This window comes from Dermacentor variabilis, chromosome 2 (assembly GCF_050947875.1).
Source record: "Dermacentor variabilis isolate Ectoservices chromosome 2, ASM5094787v1, whole genome shotgun sequence".
In the NCBI taxonomy this organism is placed as follows: domain Eukaryota; kingdom Metazoa; phylum Arthropoda; class Arachnida; order Ixodida; family Ixodidae; genus Dermacentor; species Dermacentor variabilis.
The window spans coordinates 151,290,284-151,318,010 of record NC_134569.1 but is presented as its reverse complement, the minus strand read 5'-3'; the positions used below and the strand labels follow the sequence as shown (position 1 = coordinate 151,318,010).

Here is a 27,727-nt window from a genome sequence, read left to right as displayed (position 1 = left end):
TTCAAAACTCTGACGGTTGTATGTTAATTGTAGGTTGGTACGGCAGTTGCCACTTTGTAACAAATTGTCGAGCCCAGAGTGCCTGAAGGTCTCTTTAAGGTCGTGAGCTCTTGACACTAATGGATTATGAATACATACCGCCGAACAACTAACTAACTAACTAACTAACTAACTAACTAACTAACTAACTAACTAACTAACTAACTAACTAACTAACTAACTAACTAACTAACTAACTAACTAACTAACTAGCTAACTAACTCACTCACTCACTCACTCACTCACTCACTCACTCACTCACTCACTCACTCACTCACTCACTCACTCACTCACTCACTCACTCACTCACTTATTCAAGCAGGGTACTTGAGGGCCGCCAGTAAATATAGGTGCGAAAGGCAAAAAGCTAAGATGTAAATTTTGGCTACCACGTCCTTTTTACAAACAGCATAAAGGGTGCAGGGCCCCAAGTTGACAAAGGACAGTGGTTAAAAACAACAGCTTATTGTAGCGACGCGATATATAAACAAAGCGCAGTTTTCTGACCCTTTGATTTTGTATGAATGTTTCCCAGCATTGCTGCGCGCTTACATACATGCTACGCCCGCGGCGCAGCACTTCCGCGCTAAGAGAAGCTTACTTCGTCATCATATAAAAGCGCGAGCAGCGAGCGATGTGTTGAAAGCCCAGTGCGAAAAGCAGGCGAACACCAAGTCTGTGCGCCTGCACCAAGCCGCGCCGAATCAATCCAGAGGAAAGGAGAGCATCGACAAGTGATCGTATAAAAGCCTAGTGCAGAAATCAGGCGCGCACCAATCTCCGCTCCGAAAAGCGCGCGCAAGCACGTAGCGAGTCGCGCCAATCCAATCCAGAAGCCAGAGGAAGGGGGGGGAAAGTAATAGTTGACAATAAGCTCAGCGTTACCGCCTGGTCGGACGAAAACCAAGCTGAACGTGTCGAACAGTCACCGACAGGAAACGGGATGACCACTGCCGAAGAAACTCCTCTTTGCCAAAGAACTCATCTGACAGAAGGACTGTAGCTCAGAGTAGAGCCGCTCCAGAAGTAGGAACAGAGGGTGAAGACAGTGTAAGCCTTTGTATTCCTAAGCAGCTCAACAAAGTATGACGGAAAGCCAGACGCTGTCAGTACGCTAATTATGAGCCATGCTCAAGACGATCGAATGCCTTATCTTGATCTAGTGATGCCAAGAGGCCACATGTCGGTCTCGCCAACGTGTATGTCATTATGTCACGTGTAACAAACTACAGACTATGTGTGTATATCTGCCAGAGACTGAGCACACCTGAAGATGTCCTATGAAGAAAGGCATCAGACTTTGCAAGCGCTGAGTGACAACAGCCATAAATGTTTTGTAGTCAACGTCAATAAACATGATTGGCCTCCATTCCACTGGGCCAACTGATTATGGGCCATGCTAGGGTCATGCAAAATGCAACCATTGCGAAAAAGAAACTGGGAAATGTAAGTTCTCAAAGCAACGGCAAATAACAAAGGTCAAAGCGATAATAATATCTTTCCAGAAAAATAAAACTCAAAGGGGAACACGTTGTGCCCAGATACCGAGCGACGCTTCATCGAAAACAATGCCGCCTTCACCTCACCAGCCGACGGACGTGTACAAAGAGTTAGGTGGAAGCTGAGGCATCTCACTAAGCATTGTATGAAATTCAGTGCTACCTTGATTCATTGGCATATTTGCAGAATCCATGTCCTTCATAAGAGTTACAGAATGGGTGCCAAGAGATACGTCGCGCAGTAAAAGGCCGAAAATTAGGTGGGGTGATGAAAGTATATATAATATACAGTGCAACTCAGCTTTCGACAACTGTAAGTTGCACTTCGCTCCTAGAAGAGGCAGGTTGTTTGTCGAGAGAACACCTGAACAACACTTTGCAGTGCGGTGAACGCTGTTTAGATCATGGATTCGGGGCCTCAAAGAGGTGCGGCGTAATGCTAACTAGTCTATCTCGCATTTGCCTCTAAATGTGCGCATAATTTTTTATGCTTGAATTGTCCTCCCTCTCTCTCTCTCTCTCGTCGTCTACGAATAAGTTTTCTCCTCCTCCGGCCGCACGATAGCGTAGGGGTCCGCGCTGAAATTTGCTGGATATTTTATCATATGATTGTAGCTGTACATTGCTTGCCTAATGTGACTGCTTCTTGTGAAAGAAAGAAAACTACATAAAAAACTATCCCCGTTTCGCCATGACGGCGAAGCAATGAATGCGATAACACCATGGTAGAATATGACGTGAAGCGTAAGAATCGTAACAGTAGTGGCAACATGAATTGAGATAAACGTAAACTTGATAAGTAAAAGCTAGCTGCTGTGCTAGAGGTCCTTTGTTTGATTCCTGTCATCGGACAATTTCATTTATGTTTATTAATTAAAGCCAATGTCTCTCTCAGCGACTTTACCACCACTTTTTCGTATCGGGTATGTTTGAAACCTCTTTCCTGTTCCATGTCCACATCCTTCTTAATGAATTGTGAACTCCAAGCAATTTCTGATCATAAATATATTTATTAAAACGCCTAATTGCACGCTTTTTTACCAGGAGTAAATAGAAGCTCATGGAATAGTTTAGCTTACCTGAACCGTGAGGAGACCCTTTCACGACGTTCATTCAGCCGGCAAAGCAGAGGAACATAAAACAAGATCGACAAGATTGGTCCGTTTGATTAGGGAACCTTTATTGCTGCATTTTTCGCGTGCAATAAATAACGACGACTATTTACAAGGACGCGCAGCACGATATGAAACAATAATGCACAGAAAAGCGACCGCGCACATACAAATGCGGACGGTGGGATTACTATAGTACTTGTGACGTCACGGACAAAATGCAGTAATGGTTTCAGCCCAGCTGTTTCTCAACTTGAAAGGAAATATACAATAAAATGCAAGTGCAGCCGCTATGCGAGTGATGTAACAGCCTCTATTGATTTAAAGTGCACGCAGTTGTAACAGCCGATACTTTTACCGCTCTGAATGCATTCTGTCTGGGTCAGCGAATGTGAAGTACCGCTTGCTGCCAACGCGTTGAGCATTTACGAATGGTGATGCACGCAAATTCAATCCCGCAACATCTTTTTGTACGTGTTTTTGTTCGTTTTGTCCACACAGTTTGCCGCGCGGCATACTATGGTCGTGTGCCGTCCTTCTGCGCAGAGAAGCTGCATCAGTGGCCTGGGGACCATATTGTCTAGAAATAATGGTTCATGGTCTGTGGGATGATCTGTCCGTATCCCAGAACCTCTGAGCACTTTATGTCTTGTGGACACTCTCCCTGGAACACACAGAGGGAGAAAGGAGGCATAGAAAGGCAGGGAGGTTAGCCAGAGGTAGTTCTGGTTGGCTACTTTGGACGGGGGGGAAGGAGTAGGGGGATACAAAGCGAAATAGAGTGGAAGAGGAGAGATAAATAGAGAAAGAGAGACGAGCACAAACAAACCGCGTACACTATAGAGCGGGGTGCGGCGTTCTTAACGTCTATCGTGAAGGCCTGTAGACCGCAGGAACCTTAATAACACATATATTGTGGGTCATGCCTTGACAATTACGCCTTTTAAACCACTTCAAGTAGACAGCATCATGCGTATAGCAGTGTCGTACAAATACCACATCTTGAACCCTTTGAATAGATGTGAAAACTAATCATCCAATTTGTATGTCAAGGCAGTGCGTTATGAAACCATCCCGACAAAATTTATGGGTTCAAGCCCTTAGAACCTATTCCAGATATGTGCTGTGAAGAGCAAGTACCGCGTTCCTTGCTGCATGCATGCTAAGCAGTCGCTCTGTACAATTTTTATCCACGACAGTGTCAATGAAATAACTACAGCAAGGTGGGTCGTTGCATGGCAACCACCAATGCAAAACTGGTGTCATTTCAAGGACCGTGATCGTCGCTATCTGTTGTACTGTCTTACCTGAGAGAATACTCTGTAAGAATAGTCGGAATGTGTTAAAATATTTCTAGTATCAGGCTGCAAAAACAGACGTACACTTTCTTTCCTTGATCGATCATTCGAGCAGGCGACAACAGAACGCATTACACCATGACGCATGACGTTCAGAATTGCAGAAGCATAAATGACAATGTCTTGACAATCATTCTTGCAGTATATCGGAAGATTGCGCCGTCTGCACTGTCAAGTGAAATGAACACTGGCTCGCGGGCTAGCAAAAAAAAAAAAAAAATGTTGAAGAAACTGAGCGTTCGTACGTGTAAGGTTGACCTCTGAGCAATGGGACCCCACACTAAGAATGACGCTTCCCGCGCTATTACGTTAACATACGTGACGTCATACAACCATAAAATACGAGACACGGCAGGCAACCGAAAGTCAACGCATGCTTGTCTTTGTCACTCGCCTTTTGCGCTCGAACAGTGTGTGATAGTTCGCACTACATGAGAGGCGCTGTTTCGGCCAGCCGAAATAGCTCAAACAGAGAAAGGCTACCGAGATCCCCAATCCGAGCATCGAACATGCATACTCCCGCGCGCATCGTCGTTCGTGCTGTTAAAGCTACAGTTACGTGACTCGAAAATGCCCCTATGCGCATCCTGGTGCTCCTATACATTGTCCTGCGTTCGTCTTCACCTCCCCCTCCCCTCAGCACCGTCTTCCTGAATCGCAACCTCTGGCTGCTTTCTACCCGTTCCCTCCAGGTACACTGGGTGGAGAATGCTCAGCCCTGCTGGCTGTGAGGCTTGGAGCTGCTCGAGGCGGCTGCTGCGGCGGCCTTGTAGATCTGCTGCTGGTGGTAGAGGGGGTACCGCTGGTTGGTGGTGTGGTACACGTGCTGCTGAGGCTGCTGTTGCTGCTGGACGAAAATGGAGTAATCCGAAAAAAAAATAAAAGGTGTGAGAGAACTTACGAAAGCTATCAAGCTGTCATCGCTGTCGGGGGAAACACTAGAAGCTCGATCGAAATACAGCTCTATTGTGCGTTGTAAAACTGGTACAGCGCAAAATAGAAAGGAAGAAACAAGCCGAGCCGGCCAGATGAAAGAACAGAACGCTGACTTCCGGCTGGAAGTCAGCGCTCGGTACTTTCATCTGGCCGGCTCGGCTTGTTTCTTCCTTTCTATGTGGAAGTCAGCGCTCTGTTCTTCATCTGGCTGGCTCGGCTTGTTCCTTCCTTTCTATTTTGGGTTGTACCAGTTTTAGAATGCAATACCAACTCACCCAGTCCTCAGCTCTAGTGAACTATATTTCATGCATTTTTTTGCAATTTCTACTTATACGAACAATCAAAATGTTCACTTTGTTCACGGAGATATGGAAGAAACGGAGCAAGAAATCCGGGGTGGAAGCATGAACAACTCTTAGCTCCCTAAAACTTAAATGCACGGATAGCAGTTCTTTATTTTTGCATACAGCCGTGCACTATATTGAAGACTTTACCGCTCGTATAAAAAGGTAAACATCTTATAAAACGCTGGCTACGGTAACGGGGCGTAAAAATACCTAAAAATTGGAGGACGCTTAAGCTTCGCCTTCAAGAGTTGAACGCGACAACGTTCCCGTCGACCCGCCAAGGGGTGTAAGACAATGGGCTACGGGCCCCGCATCGGACGCGGTGAGCGTCGAGCAACGCAGCGTTCGGCGCGACAACGAAATGTGCGCCTGAGCAAGCGACGCACGCCTCAGCCCTAGAAACAGCTAGTTTCTAAGGCAACACCGCGTTCATTAGAGGCGCTTTTGTACCGCTTTGAAACATCGGACTCGTGGCTCAGTGGTAACGTCTCCGTCTCACACTCCGGAGACCCTGGTTCGATTCCCACCCAGCCCATCTTGGAAGTTGCTTTTTATTTATGAAGTGCCTGCCGTGATTTATCGCTCACGGCCAACGCCGCGGACGCCGACGCCGACGACACCGGCTTTTCTGCGACACGAGCTCCTTAACGCTATCGCTTTAAAAAGCGTAACGTTTAGCGGGAAATGCTGGCTGCGAACGTTATGCACGAAGGTGAGCTTTCTGGTAGAACCGTGCCTGTTTCGTGGGTCGATCTCCTGTTATTGTTTCGCACTTTTAATATTTCAGTCTGAGAAGAGCTAACATATAAGATATGCGCTGTGGGTGCTTTTTTCCATTACATTTGTTTGTGGGCTGCCGCTCTCAATATTCCGAGGAACACCTTTGTAAAGAATGGAAGACAATGTATGAGCAACTTTCGTGGTAAAGAACAGGTTGGGTATGCGTGGTTCGGAATTTTGTACGCAAATGTTGTGCTGGTCGCCGACGCTGGACGCCGACGCCGGATTTTCTACGACACGGGCTCCTTAATGCTATCTCGTTAATAAAAAACAATTCTTCTGAAGTGTCTGCAAACGTTGTACAATAGCAGCGAAGGTTCGCTGTAAAACAGGGCCCGTATTAAAGAAATGATGTTAAGCTGGCACTATTCGTAAGAACAGTTCAGAGTCAATGGTGATGATGGACACACTATTAGCGGAGGCAGCCAGCCAGTGACAAATAGCTCTTACGAGGTAAGCTTTTTTAATTATAGGGCCTAGGTGGACAATGTTGAAATTAGATATACAGATCGAAAGCATTGCTGAATATTTAGGATCTTATTCTTGTCATCGCAATTAGGGCATTTCATTCCGTAATTTCTGAGTGTCGTATCCTTTCTATATATGAAGATAGCAGTCAAGATGCTAAGAGGAGAATAGGCTGCAATAAACAGGACCGGTCAAATGTAGCGATTCCTCTCACTTGATTCAATTGTCTTCTTATCCCCCACCGCTCACGACACCGCAGGCATGACACGTGACAACTTACGTGGGGCACCGTTTGGACAGCTGCCGTAGCTCGAAAATGAAAATAATTGAAGCATGACTGTTGCATTATCGCGGGCCCAGCGGTGACTTTCAAAAGCGCGATAAACATATTGCGTGTCAAATTAACCTTGAATTACCGATAGTTCTATTGCGATATAATCAGTGCAACATTTCCATTTGACACGTTGGGAGTAAATGTTAATAATATTCCAACCCTTGATACATATAGTGGCTCAATAACCTTATAGCTGATTGCCACGTTTATCTCCCGACAGGCAATCATACAAATGACTCGTATCATTGACGTTTCTTGCCCAGTTAAGGTGCAGAAAGGGATGGCAAAGGGGGCGGGGGCGCTTTTGTCGCGCGGAACGCAAATGGTAGAACACAAAGAGGGCACGCACGCACGTAGGAATAAAGCAAGCGAGCATCACGCTTTCCCTGTTCTTCTAGAAATCTGATATACAAATAGCCATATCGACTAATCAGAGTACATTAACCTCGTTTTGAGAAGACACCTCCTCGTGAAATTGCAGACAACTTCACCCTCCCACGGACGTACTCCAAAACTGCGTTCGGTTGAATGAAGCTGCACTTTAAGAAGTTTCACCCGCATAAAAAGAAAGAGATTGCATGATTATCTCTCTGCGGCCTACGCCTGGGCCTTCGTGCGCCCGCTATACTGATGCAGATCATAAGTGAGCCTAACACACAAGTGAAGACGAAGACTTGACATGCGCTGGTAAATACAACTTCTTGGCCAATCTCCATCAACATTATCATCATCAACGTTCTTAGTTGCTCAGTACGACGCAACAATTTAACAAGCTTTAGATTAAGCAAAAAAATATGAAGCAATTATACGAAGGCTGACTCGTGGCCTTTCTTTCAAGGTGTGAACGCATCAATTATCATAAGCACGCGATGGCCAAAAGCTAATCGGTTTCGATCAGCATCGGAGTCCTTCCGACGTTTCGCTTCATTCCAGCAGTGCCATATCAACCAGGTCAGCCGGCAGCGCGAGCTCAAACAAAACGAGTGTAAGAAGCTGAAGCTGGCAAGCCCGCTTCGCCGATCGTGGGGCACACGTGAACGCCCGCGCAGTGGCCTAGAGGCCACTGGACGAGTCATTATCGAAGAGCTAGCTCGTTGCTTGCGAAGACGTTTTCGAGGTACTACTCGGGCGCCGAAGTCACGCTTGGGCAACTTTCCGTAACCCGTTTACACCCCCCCCCCCCAATAGGTGCTACACCGCGAAAGGTGGGTCAACCACTGGCCTGAAACTTTCCCACATCACTGACGGTAGAAGGCTTGGAAGCATTCTTAAGAGGTACTACTCGCAAAGTACTACCTTGTTTCCAAAAGTAAACGCGTCATGGTCTCAATGTGACAAATCAGATGGCAGAAAAGCAAAAAAAAAAAAAACGAAAAATAAGCGAACAGGACAGAAAAGCTGTTGATTCTAGCGAAGATGGAGAGATGCCGATGTAGACTCTTGCAAGAAGCTTGAATACATCGATATCTTATGACGCAAGATGACCAGTATTAAGCCTCAAATATAACATACTGGAGCGAGGAAGACACGTGAGAAAGGCTCAAAGACAACTATAGGTATACGGGAAGCTTGAGTTCAAGGGACGCAGTATTATGTTTGTAGAAGTTTTATCACCCTTTGAGCTAAATGATAAAACAAGCAACGATGAAAGAATAAATTTCTGTCAGGAAGCGGAGAAAATTAATTTTATTCGGGAAGGAACGGGCTCGTAGCCTATATTCTGGAGTAAGGGAAGTGGGGGACGGGCTATAGAGAAGAGGAGGCGGGGAAATCTCTACCACCATCGACGAATGCGAAATGCCCTGAAGGACTTCACGTCTACGTTCAATGCAAGAATAAAGTCTACTTTCTAAAGGAGGAGGAAATAAAGAGAGAAGGCAGGGATGTTAACCAGAAATGCGGCTGATTGGCTACCCTACTCTGGGGGATGGGAAAGATGGAATAGAAAGATAACATAGAGAGAGGGAGGGGAGGGGAAGGAAGACAACCAATGTTGTTATAGAGCATTCAAGCTTTCCCATCTTACAATACTGCCTCCGCTGAGCCACATCTTGAGGCATTCTTATACGAGTATTAGACGAATATTTCAGGGCTTTCAGAGGAAGAATAAAATGATGTCATATAATTCGAAAACGACATTAGCGCTTACCCTGTCGCACGTGTGCCCATTACCTTACTACCGCCGTCTTAATAGTGTTGCGGTCTACGGCTAAACACTTCACCGTTTGGTAGAAAGGATAAAATATGCCCCAAAAATATTTTTTGCACACGTGGGATAATCTTTAGTAATGCTACTTTTTAACAAAGGTACCCGACAAAGGGTGGTATTATGTAATCATGTTAATGCCTGCGTCATTTACAAACTTTGGGTGTGATGTAACACCTTTTAGCCAGACGGTGCTTCCTACTTTCTCACAGCAGATCTCGGATTTCCCTTAAATACGTATAAAGTTATAACAACAGGGTATAACAGAATACGCTGAACCAAAGCTCAAGCGTGCAATGTCAACACCAGTGTGAAAAGAGAAACTCTCCCTAAACGTACGTATAATCACACTGCTGGGCTGAGAGGTGGTTATATATTATCTCTGGTTTCAAGGGTCTCCACCAAACTCGTTTTGGTCATCTCGTTTGTGACGCGTTTTCAGAGATCTCACGACTGGCCTACGGCCATGCTCTGCCGTCTAGTGACCGTACTCTTACCCTCGAGCACACTTGAAGCGGCATCACTTTCATTGATGGTTCGTCATTGGGGAAAGAGTCGAAACCGAAGCCGATCCTCCGGAAGCACTCACCACATCGTACTTGATGTTTGCTCCGTCGAGCATCTGCATTATCTCGAGCACCTCGCGGGGCAGCTCCGTGTAGCCGTGGCGCTTGGCGAAGCCGAATACGTTGGGTATCTGTGATACCACCGAGGGCACCATGCGCACCAGGCTGACGACACCGGTGGCCACCAGGAAGGGCACCACCATGTTCGAGATCAGCGGCTCGAAGCGCGACAGCATACCAGTGCGCCCGGTCACCTGGTTGTCGCTCCTCTCCTTGATCGAGGCTAGACTTCGCGCCTCGATGCTCAGCAGCAGAGGCACCAGCGACAGGCCGCACAGGCACAGGAGCGTCTGAGTCTTCATGTCCACACGAGCGGAAAGCTGCAATGGGGAAGCACACGAAGTTAATTCGTTACAACAAAGCTTGTTAGGGCGACGTGATTCGCGGTAGCACTGGCTTACTGTTCATTTTGTTGTTGCTTGTCGTCACCGAAGCATCGACACACGGTCGAGTAGTGACGCGACGACAGAAAAAGAAAGTAATATATGTATAGGAAAAGCGATAAACTCGGTTGGCAATGCTGCCCCGGACACTGGTTTCGACTTCAGCATTGAGGGATCAAATCAAGGAGACAGACACTAAACTTCCAAAACAAAAATGTCCCACGCACTCTGCTCCTGGGGATGTGCTAGATAAGGGACACGTGCTTTTGGTGTACCTTGGGATGGGTGCCACGAGACGGAAGACATTACGCTACCCGAGAAAGAAGCCCGATGTACTTGAGCACGTTTTGCGAGAGACAATAAATTCTCGGAGTCATCGTTGCAGTTTCTGCGCAAGCTGCAAGGTTTACTTTGAGCCTTCCCGCGTTATGCCACGCGGGGCACCTGACGAGTTATAAATCAAAGAAATAAGTAAAAAAAGAAAAGACATGAGACGAATGGTGAAGCTCAAGCTAAGCGGGGACGATGATGCAGATTGTGTCCATAAAATGCTTTTTTCGATACTCAGATTTCAGGCCCTGTTGTGTTAGAGCGAGTGAGATATGAGAGAGAGAGAGAGAGAGAGAGAGAGAGAGAGGAAAGGGGGGCACAGAGAAAAGCCAAGAAAATTCCGGTTGGCTACCCTGTGTGCAGGGAGGGGGGCGGGAGCAACGAAAAAAAAACTATAATGGCGAGAAACGTGTGTCGGCTCAAGAAGATCTGCACTAGAACGGAACCTTGAAGTTACAAGGACATCGAGGGCTCACTATTTTCAGTATGGTCTTGGCCCTGACATTACGAAAACCTGGTGTTCATGTAGCAGGGGCAACCCTTATATGTAGCCAAAACATCAGTGTTTAATCATTTCTTCGCTGAAATACTTCGTGCTTCTTGCTTGTCTTCAAGTGAAATTTCAAGTATGTTTCTCAGCTTTCATATCCAGTGTGCGCAGTGGTCGATATTATGTGCGAGTGTTGTATGTATCCGTATGGGCCTGGCGTGCACGTGTAATAAATCCAAGGAGGGGGTTATAATCTTCGCATTCACTTCTCTCTATATATATTTAGTCGCTTGCTCAAGGTATGTGCCTAACAGTCGTTTTACCCAAGTCGAGTGTATTCTTGAAGAATACATCTAAAATTCGGAAGTTCCTCTAGTTACACTAAAAATGTTGTGCGACAAAATGGGATACTGAGATAAAGAATGGAACACAGCTTTCCGATATGCCCTGCTGTAAATTAATTTAGGAAACTTTGATCTCGCACAGGGGGGGGGGAGGGGAAAGGAGGGCCAACGAGAGAGGTAGTCATATGACCTTGGTACTTTTGAAGCTACAAAACCGCACACTGGATTTTGCTGTAATCCTAGAGATTGTTGTACTTTGCGAGCCTGGCATAAGCTTACACGCACTGCCCTTTCTAAGACGAAGTATCTAAGGTCCTTTACCCTGGGCTAGATTACAAAGGAAACGGAGCCATAGCCTGGATCATATGTGCGGAACAAATCCACACGGATGCACGGGTTCAAATAGAATTCGCATTTTATACAGCATATCACAGATAAACGCGCGCAAGGTAGTTGCGGTCATTTCCTTATAACCCGTGGAATCTCTTTTATCGCAGGCTCATTTTCGGAAGACTAATCCGACCGGAAATATCCAGGAAGTATAATGCGCATGCAACATTTGCACAGAGATCATGCACTCCGGACTGCTTGGAAAGCACTATGACGGTTGTCAGCTGAAGTCGCAACGCTCCCGACACCCTTTAAGCTCACGAATTTAGTTCAAGTCTGAGTGTGGCACTTCCGTTGAGCGTATGCTGAGTAATGTTTGTGAACAACTTAAACAATGAACTAAGGTCATAAGGCGCTTTAGGAGTGCCAGGGGTTACCTGAGCTCAAACTTTTTGTAGCTTCTTGCGGATTATTCTTTGAATACCAATACCAAGAAAACATCGAAGCAAGAAAGGATGCTATGAAATTGACTGAGTACTTCGCAAAACACTATACCTTGTACTTGTCTCCCAAATATGATAACATCGAAGTGAAAGGTATGGCGCACGTGGGGGTGCATTGATCTGTGCTCGTGTAGTCGACCAACTAGGTCACCCGATTAAGTATTCCATATCCAGGGCACGCGTCTCGTCTCTTCAACGTTGTTCAGCTGTGCGTAGTTAGAGTTGCATAATACGGCTGAATTGAGTGCCGCTGTGTGCAAGGTTTCCTTACAAAATTTCATAGATTGAGTGGTTTTTTAAATAGCACAAAAAAGGAGAGTAAACTGAATCATCAACTACAGATCCACGCCGACTTTGTGTGCGATCTCGCTGAGCCCCCCAATAGGTACTCGGCGATGTCTTACCTGAGTTAGTCAGAGATCTGGACGAATCCTTCTCGTCCGAGGTGCTTATCCTCTTGTGCAAAGGCGACGAAGTTCTCTAGTGGCTTTGAACAAAGTCGCTGGCGTCTCCTCCGATCACTGACTAAATCGTGCGGTCTCTGAACGAGCAGGCCTGTAGGGATGCGACGTGCCTCGCAAAACTGTCTCGTCCGTTACGGGAGGATGTCGGTCAGATTTGGAAGGTCTCGTATCGGGCGCAGCGGCCTTTTAAGCGGCCTCGCGCTCTCCACACCTCCTCTCCTCTCTTTCTTTCTCCATCCTCCTCTTTCCCTTGCGGAGTAGCTGCTGCGACTCGATGCGCGCGGAAAGAAGGATGCGGTGCTGCTTAGCGGGCCCTAAAGAAAAAACAAAAGCCTACCTAATGCAATGCGGCGGTACGACGTGCCGCGTGCTTGTATGCGTGTGCGTGAGTGCGTGCCTGGAAGAAGCTGGAGCCCGCGCACCATTCTGGGAGCGACCTGTCTTACATAAGCAAACGGCCTTGAACTTTCAACCTCGAAAAGAAGAGGCAGTGGTAGCGGTGATGCTCCCCGGCGAAACCCAGAAACTAACGGCGCCCGAGCTGGGAGGGGAGGAAGGGGGATGGTGGAGCAGGGAGGGCACGCGTTAAAGGTCGCCGTTCCCCTCTTTGAGTCGCAGGTGAGAGAGGGGATGCTGGCAGAGGGGGAGGGGTCGAGCCACGCGGCTTTCTTTTTATATTTATTTTTGCTGCCGATTCGGGCAGACGAAGTGAAGATGCGCTCAGCAAAGCTGCTCGATGGTCGGGCGCGGTTCTGAGAAGGTTGTTTGGTTGGCGGTGGGGACATGCTTGCCTAGTGCTGGGGAACACCCGATTCGGTCCGGAAATGTGGAGACCTGAGCGTTTCTTACGCCCGTATTATGCGTCTTATGTTTTGGTCCCGGTCACGACATTAGTTCCGCTCCACTTTATAGAAAGTTTTCCGAGAGTATCTGAGGTGACGGAATAATTAGTAAAAGAAAGATATGCGCGAGTCCTAGAAAAAGAAAATGACTCGGAAATTCTGTGAACCTGGATATAGGCTTAGTGCTGTCCGACTGTAACTAAATAATTGAGGCCCTGAACCAGCAAACTGTATGAACATGTTGAAATATTAACACACGGAAAACAAGAGTAATGTTCAATAACATCGCAAGGGAACAATTGTCTGTTAGCGGTATAGTGAGCCTCTCGAACCAGTGAAGTAATGCATTTATCAAGACCAAGTCATCACAGGGGACCGAGCAGCATCACGAGCAGAAAATCTTTTGGCTATGAAGAACAGGTTAGGACGCCTAAGGCAGGCACTTCCCATTCGTGATTGTCAGGGTCTCACTAGGCACTCTAGTGCGTGTATGCACGACACTCATGCCAGCTACGGCAGCCAGAACACTGCCCAGGGTCCGGCAGAGCCGATTAAGTCGGCCGTGACGGATCGTCCCCTTAGTTTCGTAATTTCTTCAGCCAAGCGCAATGTGCGCCCTGCTGCGGAGGCTTTCTAATCCTCCGCGCGCGGGCTGCGCATGCACCGTTGATACTGTGAAAGCACGACGGCGGTGGCGGCGCCCGCGGTGCGAACGCTTCCCGAGTGTCCGCAGTAAGTGCAATAATGAAATGATGCCCGTGCCAGAGCAACGGACCAGCTAAACAATGCCCCGTAGAAGCTGCGTGCCAGCAGTGCAACGTGATTTGCATATAGATGGCATGAGATCGAGCCACGATGCAGCAGCTGTCATGAAACTAGCTTTGGGACATTTGCACAATACCCGCAAAGCTCACATGAGTGGTTAAGTGCCGAATGTTACGGTAGTCGTGGCTGTACTGTGCCAGTGCTGCCTCACTGCCCGCTTAAAGCAAACGACAACCTTCACGATGCGCCGAAATTGAGGTCGGTATTTGCGAAGCAGCAAACAGAAAAATGTTAGCATAACATGGGGCAACGCTGAGCTGCGCTGACACATGCAAGAAAGTTTCACGCGCGTTAAAGACATCCAATACTTTCCACACTTATGACCCGCCGTGGTTGCTCAGTGGCTATGGTGTTGGGCTGCTGAGCACGAGGTCGCGGGATCGAATCCCGGCCACGGCGGCCGCATTTCGATGGGGGCGAAATGCGAAAACACCCGTATGCTTAGATTTAGGTGCACGTTAAAGAACCCCAGGTGGTCAAAATTTCCGGAGTCCTCCACTACGGCGTGCCTCATAATCAGAAAGTGGTTTTGGCACGTAAAACCCCAAATATTATTATATTCCACACTTATGATATATAAGTGCGCTGGCTTGATTACTCGATACACGGAACTCGTCGACAGCGCATCCTCACGGTTCCTACACGTTGAGCATTCCGGAGGCTTGCCCCTTCATCGTCGCTTTAACTGGAATGAAGTGTTGGCTTTGCAGTTCTCTCTGTTCTATTTATTCTTTCCTCTACGTGTCCATCAGATGACTGTTTTCTTATCATATATATATATATATATATATATATATATATATATATATATATATATATATATATATATATATATATATATATATACGTTGCACTTCGAATACATTAGAGTTCAGAAAGCTAGCAACACGATGCCGGCAAGGTTACCGACTGATTGGACCTGAGATTTAACTTAGGCAGGTGCCAATTAAAGTGTTCTTGCCTTTCATCTTGCATCGAGGAACATAGGGACAATAAACGTGGTGGTGATAGGGACACGTTATAGAACCGTGGCACTTTCCTGGCTCTGAAATGTGTCCTATTAGGGCACTTGTAGCCTTCGCGCGGGAAAGGGGACTCAATGAGACTGTAAATAACTTTTGTGCTAATGCATTTCGCGCAAATGCGTTAATGTGTGTGCTTGTGTTTGTGCGCGTGGTGTGGGTGCGTGTGTGTATGTGCTTGTCCGTGCGTCGTGTGTGTGTGCGTGCGCAATTGTGCTTGTGCTTGTGTGTGTATGTGTGTACTTGTGCGCGTGCATATGTGCGTGCTTATGCGTGCGTGCGTGTGTTTGTGCATGCGTGAGGGGCGTGAGTGTGTGTGCGTGCGCGCTTGTGCGTCTGCGTGTATGTGTGCGCTTCCGCGTGCCTGCGTGGTCTGCGAACGTGCGTGCGTGCGTGTGTAAGACTGTGTGTTTGCATAATGAGTCAGCTATGAGTGCAGAAAGTAAATTTCAGACATTTTACGATGACCCCGTCTGCACCATTTTGATGATTACCATCGGCCCCCCTCGAAAGCTCAGAGAGCGTCATTGTGTGCTTTTCCGCCGCTATGCACAAATGCTATCGATCGACCAGCGCTGAAAGCTATAGAGTTTTTCGGGCAACGAAACGCGGCCTCAGCGCATTGCACATGCGCTGTGAGGTCGACGAAAGCCATACTGAGACGCGGCGAACGGCAGTGAAAGAGTCGGGCCGGTTCGGCCGACGGCTTTCTGAGCAGTGAACTCGCGCGCCGCCGCTCTCGACGCGAAAGTTCGCCGCCGTGACCATTGTTCGAGCTTCGCTCTCGACCCCGTTTCTGGGTCGACGCTGTAAACGTGACACAGTGACGACACGCACGTGCGCCGTCCGTCGCACGACGTATTATGGCAACTGGAGCGAGTGAAATTCACCAGCGGCGAGAAATCGCGAATTGCCTTGCCTGTTTTGTTTGCTGCCCTATACGATCGGGTTGGCGTATACACGGCACACACGTCGTAAAAGTCAGCCGGACTGGTTTCCACCAGCGCGCGAATCTACAAATCACAATCGACGGACGCCCGGTCGACTTGCAAACTCGTGGTGCGTACATCGTGGAGATGTCATGATGTCATGATGACAGAATCAACGATGCGGATCCCGAAGTGTGATGTTTGGAAGCGATTTACTTCGCTGCTCTACGATTATGTTGTCGCACACGACGCGCATGTTGCAACAACTACAATATACAAATCATGATCGGCAGACCCCTCGTAATCTTGTGATCATGCGGTGCATGCATCAACGATGTACCTTATATAGTTACGTCTTACCAGGGCGGAGTAATTGTGACCCATTTGACAGACCTAACCCGTTAGTCTGCGTTATTAAACAGTAAAATAATATGTTGAGAAGATCTTATTTTTGTCGATTCTAGTTTCTCCTTTTGCATTGAATCTGCTTGTATCGCTCATTGAACTGAGATTCCAAGAAGTCAATAGCTTTATGCTTGAAAGATAATCACTAGTATACGCCATAAAATTTGTTGACACAGCGTCTTATTTTTCAGTTAAAACGTAAATATGCGTGGAATTTCAAGCTATGTCGCTATTCAGCCTTTTCGGACTTAACATTGCTTCACTCATAATCTTTTGTCATGAACATTATGTTAGGTCACGATCGTAGCCTGACTTCCTGCGGAGTAGCATAGCGAATAAAGCTTTATTGTGCATGTGTGTATCTGGGGGTGTATGCATTGTTTGTGTGATCACTATGCGTACAATAATCATCACCCAGCGCGTGAAACAGCATGTCAGCCAATAAGTAACGCCAATAATTCCTACAAGCTATCATTCAACTCAGCATCTCTCACTCACTAGACTATTGCGCCACTCCGCGACTCTATCATCGAGGCGACTAGCACGTAATAGTTTCGACTTACAGGCGAAGCATAGATTGCGATAGCAAATAATTAGACGGCTTTACGAAGTAAGGGTAGTCATTTTATCCACTGCATAACCTGCTGTAAACATTCGCTTACAAAATAAATTACCAAACATGGTGTCACGCGCGCACAGGCAAACACGAACACATAACCTCACAAATTTGGCGCTCTCTGCTGAGCTCTAGCTAGTTTCTTTATCGGCAAAGGCTAAAGAATAGGCTCTATAAGGGCCTTCAGATTGTTTGAAGAACATTTACTGAGTCACAGTGGCACAAAATACGAAACAATACTTGGAAATATGTGATGCCACACTGACGTGACGTCGTCGGCGTCGTGCTTTCGACGCAAGGTTGGAAGAATAAAAATATAAAAGAATTGGATATTGACGTTCTTTTTACGCGCAGTCGGCCGCTTATCGTGAAATTAACGAGAGCAGAGTTTTCTAAACTGATTTAGTGCTTATCTTAGGGTGTCCTTTTACGCCTACCCTTGTGAGTGCCGCTTTCTTTCCACACTGTCACCAAAAACTTGCGGCGCTTCCCTTAGTTCGCTCGCTGGCCCTGGGCCTTCAAAACATGGCATGCGACCACGTGTTGGATGGGCCAAGAATCGAGTGCTTGTATGGTCATTTAATCCCTTCAGAAAAATGAACTTACTTGAACGTTCCAGTGCATTGTTTTCTTTTTCAAGCGACAAGACTACGGGGATATCGATAAAATAAGATAGGGCAAAGAAAAAAAAATGTCGAGGAGCCTAACCAGGGCTACCTCTGGTTTGCTAGACCATGCAGGAAGAACTGGGTAAAGGGATCAACACCTGACAAAAAAGAAACGTCGAGGAATATCTATAACTGCTCCTGTACCCGAAGGTGCACATCAAGTTGTTCTTGATCACAGGCAACGTGGACCCCTTTGCAGTGGTACTGCGCGAAAAGACGCATTTCTTGGGCAGTAATACCATGGAAGAGCGACGAAACTCTAACAACGAATCATCGGAACTATTGGAGCAGATGAATACCAAAGAATAAACACTATGCCCGTTAAAACCCCCAAAGATTTATTTCCCACCAACCAGTTTCGTCGTTTTCCCTTTTCTTTTTTCCGTGAAAGGCCAGTGAACTAGTTACACTGCGGGTAACTGCGCACTGAGGGCATGACAGAAAAGAACAAGTGCTGCACATAGCTACGTAAACGTTTGTCTGATCGCAGACCCGCCATGGTTGCTTAGTGGCTATAGTGTTGGGCTGCTAAGCTCGAGGTCGCGATATCAAATCGCGGCCACGGAGCACTTCGATGGGGGCGAAATGCGGGAACACCCGTGTAGTTAGATTTAGGTGCACGCTAAAGAAGCCCAGGTGGCCCAAATTTCCGGAGTCGCAACTACGGCGTTCCTCGTAATCAGTAATTGCTTTTGGCATGTAAAACCCCGTACTTCAATCTTTTTTTTTGTCAGGCACATGTCGTCTTCATTTATTTGTGTCTCACTCAAAGATGTGCTCCTTGGCTGTAGGCTATATTCACTGTACGAGCGAATTAGTTAAAGAGAAAAGCATCCAGCATGCCCCGAAACAAAATGATGCTCCTGGCGCTCTTCGGCCCCGTGACGAAAGTTTGATTGCTTGGCCTCAATTACGCAATGGTTTGCAAACCCGGCGTTTGGGAATACCTCGCCACCGATTTCGACAGCTGCACGAAAAGGTAAGGCAACGACATCGGTCACTGAGGTCACCGCTCTTCTTAAAGGGAGTATAGTCGCCACCACCCGCGCTCAGCAGAGGCTGAAAAAAAAGACGAAAAAAAGAAAAGAAGATAGAACGACGGCCGTCCGTTTTGGTGCGGCTTCGGCGCCGATGCATACGCAACTGCGGGTGAGCGTATCGCTAGCCCAGAATCAGCAGAACGAGCTCGGGCCAACCGGAGAGATCTAGTTTCGTGGACACTCAGCGATGCAAAATGGGGAAACTCGCGCATCCTCGTAAAGGGGTGTGGTGCTTCAAGCGTCACGTAACAGAAACCTAAAAAAAAGATAATATACATGCAGAAGAAGAAAACGCAAAAAGAAAAGAAAAAGAGGGAACTCGCGCCAGAGAGAAAACTATACCCTGCGCGCATCGACGCATCCTGCTTCTCACTCCACTTCGGTGCCGCGGCAAAAGAAAGCGGGCCACTAAAGAGGGCTGCTAGAAACGTGTAATGGCCCACAAGGACTTCGAGTGTTACCTCGTTATCTCCTTCTCTCTTCTTTTCAAGACGTCGCGATGGCGTAAACGCGCACGCACAGACGTACACACACACACACACCGACTGCGCAGCCCGGTTCAGCCGCGATTCGACGACGCGTTTAGCGCAAAAAAAAGGAGCAGAAGGACAGCAGGCAGGCAGGTAGGTAACTCGCAAATTTCTCAGGCAAGAAACTGGGAGGAGGACGAGGCTCGAAAGAAACGATCCCCAGCCGTACCCCCGTCAGAGCTGCTGCCGCTGGCGACGGTGCATGAAAGACTGAAAGCGCGCGCCGCTGCGTTGTGCTCTGTCGCGCGCGAGCAATCTGCTCGCGCTGCCCGCCGCAACTCCCCGCGCATTTCGAGCGAGCGCAACACCCAAATGGCGTCACCACTGCCGTCGCGTCAGCTTCGCACCGCATCGGGCGTGCTGCGTATGGGTGTACTTTTCTCCAGAAAAAAAAAAAAAAGTACGAGAGAAGCAAGGAGGCGAACGAGGCGGAGCAGGCCAAGGGGACCAGCGCGTGTCTGGTCGTTCCCGTTTTCGGGCGCCGATCGTTTAGCATCCTGCCGATTTTCACACCACACCACGGCGGAGGACGGCCGTGGCTCACATATGCAGGTGCAGGTAGATAGGTAGGTCGCCGGGGAAACACACACGCCTCGCACCTTCTCTCAATCTCTTTCGCTCGTGGCGCAGCATCTGGTGGCTCGCAAGGATGAGGAGGGTTCTCTCGGCGGCACCCCGCATCTCGAACAGGATATCGCGACTGCGGTGCGGCAGAACGTATGCACCCGCCTGCGAGTTTGGCTCCATTCATTGAAAGCGACCGCGATTGACTGGCTGGCTCGCTCCTCGCCCGATATTCCTGTTGCGTGAGCCGAGAAAGCAGGTAAAAAAAAGAAGAAAAGAAAGAAAGGAACCAATCGATGCCTCCTCTTCGATACTCCCGAGATACGCTCGTCTATATATCTGTGGCCGCGGCCGGCATAAAATATAGGACGGGCATGCGGGTCGGAGAAGTGGTCAGTTGCGCGCGCGAGATTTCTTTAGCGTACCGTACTTTTTTTTTTTCTCCTCGTTCCTGCGGTTTTGTTGGGTGGCGTCCCGGGCTATTAGCGCTAGTGTGGACACGGCCGGATCGGTGTCAGAGCCTAGCGGCGACCGTGCGGAGGAGGCCTGTGAATGGGTCGTTAGCTTACGTGAATCATCGTGAGAGGGAGCGCGGGCCAGTGGGTTTTCCCCCCCGAACTCTGCGCTTCAGCTTCCCTCCCTTCGTCTTCTTGACCGGCATTTCGCGTAGTTGCGCAAATATTTCGCTTGCTATCGGACGCATTTCGAAGCATCGATTGAAACTAAGTAGCAGTGTCGGAAACTGCGCCCGAATCGCGGTTTGGGAGGTCTGATGCACGGATTCGCGTGCGAGTATCCACATGTACAGAAACTTTTGCCAAATGGCGATCAGACGCCTTCCAACGAAAAAGCGGGTCATTTTTTCAGCGAAACATGTCTAATTGTCGGTATTCTTTAGTGAAACAGACACTCCGAGCGATGCTACCTCAGACATGCTTTGGGAGGTGCATGAATGCATAAAAGCATTGACCCCCGAAACAGGCATAAACCATGTGTAATCAAGGATTATTCAACGCTCGCTACAGCTAAGCGATGTTGTCAAACGCCGGAACTTGCTGGTAGTCTTAATCGGAACAACTGGCATAAGGACTAGCGGTGCGTTTGATTGTGCTGTTGTTGTTATTGCGGTTGCCTTTTTGTTGCCTGTCAAGTATGGCGTGTACCTACGGAGGGGGATCCGCCAGGGTTCTCCGTGGAAATCCAGCACGAAATGACTTTATCTTGCACCAAGCTTGATCATATTTAATACCAAAATAAAGAATAAAGAAGGTCCCATTAAACATTTATTATGCATTTGTAACCCATTTGCCCCCTTCACCGGGCAGTAAATGGTATTGTGTAGGCTTTCCCTACAGTTAATCTTATCTAGGTAGAAAATTTAGGCGGTGCCCTTGATACTGTAGTTGTCATTATCGGTTCACGAAGGCCTATAGCCCACGCGAAAGCACAGGCAGGTCACCGCACCAACAATCGCTCGGATTGGCGTGGCCGCATGCTGTGTGTGCTCTTCTTCATTCGTGGTAGCTCGCGCTATTTAGTTTAACTTCGAATGGCCCTCATGAGCGAACGGGTACAGACAGGCTTATAAAGAACAACGTCACAGATCTGGAGATAGCAATAGAAAATACTCAAAGACCTGAAACAGCCGTAATCGACGCAATTAAGGGTCACAGACGACACTCAAGAAACACCGTGATAATTTTTTTTGCAAGACTAAGTGGTCGCCACGAGGTGAACGGGTACATTTAGATTTTGAAGCTAGAGGGACGTATATCTGGAGATACGGGTACGAAACTTTGAAACATTCTTAATTTGAAAACAGTCATGATTGGCGCAATTAAGAAAACAAAAAAAGGTGGGAGCAATGTAACGCCACGCTAATTTCGCCAACTCAAGTGGCCATCGTGAGCGAACGGAAGGAGATCCGCAATTGAGATTTTTAATGCAAAGTACAAAATTTCAAGATACGAATAGCATACCGTCAAGAGCATGAAACAATCATAATTGGCGTGTTAAGTGTCAAATGGTGTACTTCAAGGGCGAGGGGGGGGGGGCAAAGGCAAAATCTTGCACAGAACTTTAAAGGAATTAACGCTAGAACAAGTCTCGTGTCTCTGTTTTCGTTGTTTGTGTTTCCGTGGCTCTTGCGCACGTGTTCGCGAGTGTTACGCTTGGAATGCGGCACACCTCATTTGCAGCTGTCCTCGTTTGCACCTTCCGAGGAAAAGATGTCGCCTTCTTTAATCATTGCTTCTATTATGTTGATAGTTGCTAGCACGATTATAACCTCACAGAAAAGGAGTTGCTGGCACAAACATCTTCTTAAATGTAAATGAAAAATAACAGAAAGTAAAACAGTCGTCTTGATATATTGCGAACGCCGCAGTGAAGGCGAAGTCAACGCCGAAGCAGTGAGGGAAGCGGAGCGAGGGAAAACAACTTCTTCGTGCGAAGCGTATGCCGCAGCTAATTGACTCAAGCTTGAAAAGAGCACGCGAGTCCATCGTTCTTCCAGTTCTCCTTATTTTATTTTTTGACGGCGAGGCACGACGCCAACAGAGCGTGAGACAAAACAAGATGTAGTTGATGCGGCATTAAAGACCGAGTCCCGCTCTGCGACAGACACACATCGCTGGCATCGCCATGGCAAAGGTGTACAGAACGTGTCACAAAACGAAAGAAGCGCCGACGAGCGGGCGCAGCGTCGCGGGCGCTCTGCCCCAAATCGAGCTGGGCTGCCTACGCGCCCGCCATCGCCACTCAGGCCTCAAGCGGGTCGGAACGGCTCAAGCTTTCGTTCGCTGATATCGCGTTGCTGCGCTTGAGGTGTGGGGAATCGAGTAAACGGACAATAGGAAAAAAAAAAGATGACAACCAAACGGACAGGAAAAGAATACAACAGAACGCGTCGGAAATGAAGGGTGAAAGAAGATCGGCAGGCCAGAAAGACAAAAATATATATGTATACAGAGAAAAAAAGGACAAATAAGAAAAAATAAAACAAAGCAGAAGAAGAGTACCCTAGAAACATCATCTCGCTGTGTACGTATACCTCGCGAGAGCGCGTCTATATGTGCGCGTGTGTGCGTGCGCTGAGGCCCTCATCCATCGGACGCAGTGCAGTCCGTCCGTGTAAGGCGAGTTGGTGGCGATGTTGGTCAGCCGCGCTGGTCCACCGAGTCCGGAACACCGCGCCAGTCGGCCTCATTGTCTTCGGCGGCGCGAGCGGCGGATACACCCGGCGAAGACGCAAGCGCGCGTTCGCGGCCGGACGGAAACGCACAAGCGCTCACCGCCGCCGTGCCACCCACGCAGCCCTTGTCTCTGCCGACGCGTCTCTCACTCGCGGCCGCTGCAAGGTCGACCGAGTACCCGGGATTCCAATCCGCTCGGGCGGAAACCCGGCCGGTCTCGCACCCGTGAGCCTAGGAAGTGCGCCTCCGACTCGCTGCTGCTGCTGTGGTTTTTATTGTTATACTCCGGTCTGTTCTATAGGATCGCAAAAGAGCGAGACGGCTGTCCAAAGATATCTTCAGTGCTCATGAGCTTAGTTAGCTCCACAGAGAAGCCACCGCGGCAGGTAACAGTCTGTGGCAATAGCTTCGTATCTGGAATGTTTGTCATCGGGTTGTAAGCGTTCGCAGACGACCCATTTTTTTGATGGTTGTCAGACAGTACCTGGTGCTTCTCTTGTCTGTTCTTATATACAGTACGTGCTCGTGCACCTCTTTCATGCGTACTGCGTTCCATACATAGAAATCAACGCTGTGGAGGCTAGAGAGACTTCTTGCAGTGGCTTCATGCGCACTTGGATGTAGTTCGACGTTTCTTGACCGCAATCGTGCGCAACTGTTCTTTATGTAGGCCCAGTATTGAATGAAACAAGTTTTAATCCTTGGAAACAAACACACTATGCAAATGGTGTGTGGCTGTTTATGCGTTGTTTTAGATCATTCTTTATTTGTGTGGTTCTTTACGGGTTTTTCATTCGCAACCCGTCGCAAGGAGCCGCACGTGCATGCTCGCGCGAGCGAACGCTGTTGGCGCGCAGCGAAGCATCGACAGAACGCGCGGAGTGATAACTTCTTGTTATCACTCCGCGAACTTCTTCTTGCATAGCCTCAACCACGTTGACTGCTATGTGTGGAACGGAGTATACAGACTTACATAGTTATATAGTGCCAGGGTTATATAGACTTGAATGTAAAATCCCGGTCGCTCGACGAAAAGACCGCGGTAGAAGTTCGCAGTTCCCAGAGCCAACCGAGCGGCCATGCATGCGGACCACTCGTTACAGCGGCTAAATCCACTTTTTGCAACGCGCTCAGCAGCACACTTACAAAGGCAGTCGCTCTGGTCATCACGTTGTGGCAGTGGTAGTATTTGTCAATGAGCGTCGGCTACACTGACATCGGGACACAATTCACCCAGAAACACAACCTGCTGATGTCGCGTTATGTATGGTCGCGTGGTTGCGGGCTTGTTTGTTAGCTCCCGTGTGTGTCTATTCTGTCGTATCTAAGTTCCGAGAGACTTCCACCATGATTCAGAAATACAATGTACGTTGTATTAGATCTATGTGTATAGCACCACTGTGATTCGCCTCTCATGTAACTGATGCAAACTAAGTAGCTGGTTCGTTTTACGATGTACACACCTGCAGGCACGTTGGCGCTTTAGAGAACCCTTAGATAGCCGGGTTCTGTCTGGCTTTTTCACGAAAGAGCCTCTTTTGGCGTGCTCATTTCATTGATAAACTTGGGAAGCTGCAGTCGTCGTAAGGGCAGCGAGATGCAAGGAACATTGCAACGGTGTGTTATCGCCCTTTGCGCAGTCAACCCACGAACGTCATTTCTCTAATTTTTCTGACGTCAGGATACGCACAACACTGTGTTAATTTTCGCGAACTGCGAGATAAAGCAGTTGAAGGAAACGGGCTCGGTTGATGCTTAGGACCCCTATGCTTGGGCAGCCCTACTCTACAAAAACACGCCTTACCTTGAGGAGCCATTTCATGACTACACGTGTATGCACACCGCAGCTGTAACGCGTAATTGAGAAAAGGATGCGTGTCAAATATAGTCGGCAAATCAGATCTTGTAATCACGACTAGTTAATCAGTGATGAAACCGTGAAGTGCCACGCAGATAGGCTTAGACAACGCTACAAGCAAGAGTGTTTACCGGTCAAACCTGTATGCAGGCTCACTTCCTGAGTGGTTGTTAGAAATGAATTATAACGCGGAATCGACCCGCGTAACGGTGTCTCAACGGGAGCTCGTTTTTCTTTCCTTCAGCGTCGTTAGTTATATATACCGACCACTCCCTCTCGCAGGAGAGATAATTAGCCTCTTCTTTTCGCCTCTTTCGGTCCTTGCTTTCTAAGCATTTTCTTCTTGCTCTATATTTACGCTTACGTGTACTAGACCTGCCGAACAACTTTTTCTTCAAGTACAGGACAAATAAATTTGAGCCTGGCGACCCTGAGATTATCTTGCGAAGGAGTTCTGCACAGTCAATGACATTTAAATGGCTCATATGAGAGAGGGAAAGGTCGTTGAACGAAAACTCGCTGTGCCAGCTACAGTTACTTTCATAGCACATCTAAAACGAACATAAAACATAGCATAGTAGCTTGTACGTCTGACACTTCGGAATGGTTCCCCGGCATTTGCTATCACATTTCGCCCTCACACCAAGTTTTATGGTGAGCCGATGAAGGAATTTTCACAATTGGCTCTAAAGATTCACTCGTCAGGTATCATCCCTTGACGGCACCATCTCTGCTCTAAAGATCTCACCAAAGCCAACCGCCTGTGTAGATGACAACCTAACAAATCTGCCACGATTTACAAGCCTACAAGTCTTGGATGTAGCGTGATTTCGTTAATCTATACTTCTGTATCACCAAAAACATCCCTTTAAAAAGTCCCGATGTCTGCTGGGTTAGCCCCACCGATCTGTACGGCTAACGTATGCGGAGCCTGCTTGTGTTTAGTGTGGGACGGTAATTACTGCCATTACTGCCATTTCACTACGCCTCCCCCCCCCCCCTCACACACGCACATGCGTGCGTAGTAAGTGGTCCAAAATAAGCGATGATGGTAGTTGCATGTTGCCTGCTCATCGCCGGGTCACTGCGGCCCGACGGTGTAGCATTCAAGGAGGAGGAAAGGAACGGCGCCAAGTCGAGGCTCACCGTTGCGTCGTGTCGTAGATGAGGACTAATAAGCGCCACTTTTGGTGGTGTGACGATTTGACACTTTTGCCGTGCCTTATACGGCCGAGTGCTAAGTGAGGCGAGTGCACGAACTAGAAAGCAGCAAAAGAAACAGGAGAAATGCGCTAAATTAACTTAATCGTGTTTGGTGCCCGAACCCTAGTTATAGTTCAGATAAAGAGGAGGAAGTGAAGCGGAGGAGGTCATGTAAGGATTACTACTGGCCCATCAATGTAGCAGGACAGGAGCCAGAGAAAAGGAAATGCAGGCTTAGGCCGCAGATAATTGCTTGGCGGTGAAATGGAGGACATTTTCCGGCCTCGGATGGGTTCGATTTACTCGTGGGCAGAGGTAGAACATCGGTGGGACAGGCGTTTGTTCGGCTGCGGGCATATTTCATCTGGTAATGATGGTAATTACGTTGCATTTATACAAATTAAACATCTGGCCGAATGTCTTGGATCTATAAAACCAGATGCGTAAAAAGCTTGTGGCCGATTCCCGAAGCTACGTCAACGTTTTCGAAAAGCTCCAAAACGTTGGGTTCAATAGAATAGTGGTAATTGATTGTTGTATGTTTAATTTTGACCCTATCGTCACGAACTTTATGTGATGGAGTTGGGCCTAGGCCATACATTTTGACCAATGTACGCATGAGGCACAGTCTTTAAAAACTATGAGTTTAAAAACATTTTTTCTACTGCACAGTAGCCAAAGCCCACGACTGATGCTTTGTAAGCGCGGGTAGCAGTGTGGAGGTCCAGTCTCCCTTTTGTGTCCTAACTTTGCAAATTTCCCTGTGGACTCCGCTCCCCCCCCTAACCCCGGCCCTCCCACCCTCTCATGCTCGTAAATTAAGTTTTCTTAGGTTACTCAGGCGTGACAATTTATTTACGTTCTAGAACTTGCTAACGCTCTCCAAAAACTGCACAATTGGCCGTTTTCTGTACAGGTGCTGCTGGAACACCGCCTGCATCGCTCGTCGGCCCAAAGCGGTGAAGGCTCTTTTGTGCTTCTTGAGGACGACACGTGCTTGTGTGAACGTCTGTGACTACTAATGCAATTTCTATTAGACCACACGCGTCACCGAACTCACCGCTAATTTTCTTCTTTCCTTCCATCCTCTCTCTCCCTGTCATCCTTGCTTTCCGCTTGCCCATTCCGCCGATGTAGGGTAGCCAACCAGACCTTATTCTAGTTAAGCTGCCTGCCTCCTGCTTTTCTCTTTCCTCCTCCTTCCTAAATTGGAGTAATTCTTACCTTGCGGCCCATGGTGGATCAGTACCCTTGGGCTCCTGTTGCTGAGCACGAGGCCACTGGTTTGACTTCCAGCTCAATTTCGGTGGAGTCGAAATGAAAAAAAAAAAAACCCCTGTAGTTAGAATTGGGTGCAACGTTAACACCACGTGGTGAAAGTTGATTGGTGTCCTTCGACTACGACGCACCTCGCATATGCCACTACGCAGATTAGGGGGCATCAAGCCCCACGATTTACCGAATAAGTTTGCACCAATAAGG

The 27,727-nt window shown here is 47.9% G+C and overlaps 1 protein-coding gene across 1 annotated transcript; it reads right to left on the bottom strand.

Moving 5' to 3' along the window:
- Positions 1-4,720: 4,720 nt before the first annotated feature.
- Positions 4,721-27,481, bottom strand: LOC142570502 (uncharacterized). The gene is made up of 3 exons (XM_075678884.1): positions 27,470-27,481; positions 9,669-10,025; positions 4,721-4,855 (listed from the first exon to the last, which is right to left on the bottom strand). Exons 1-3 carry the CDS (start codon positions 27,479-27,481, stop codon positions 4,721-4,723), a joined length of 504 nt encoding a protein of 167 aa, XP_075534999.1.
- Between the last annotated feature and the right edge of the window lie 246 nt (positions 27,482-27,727).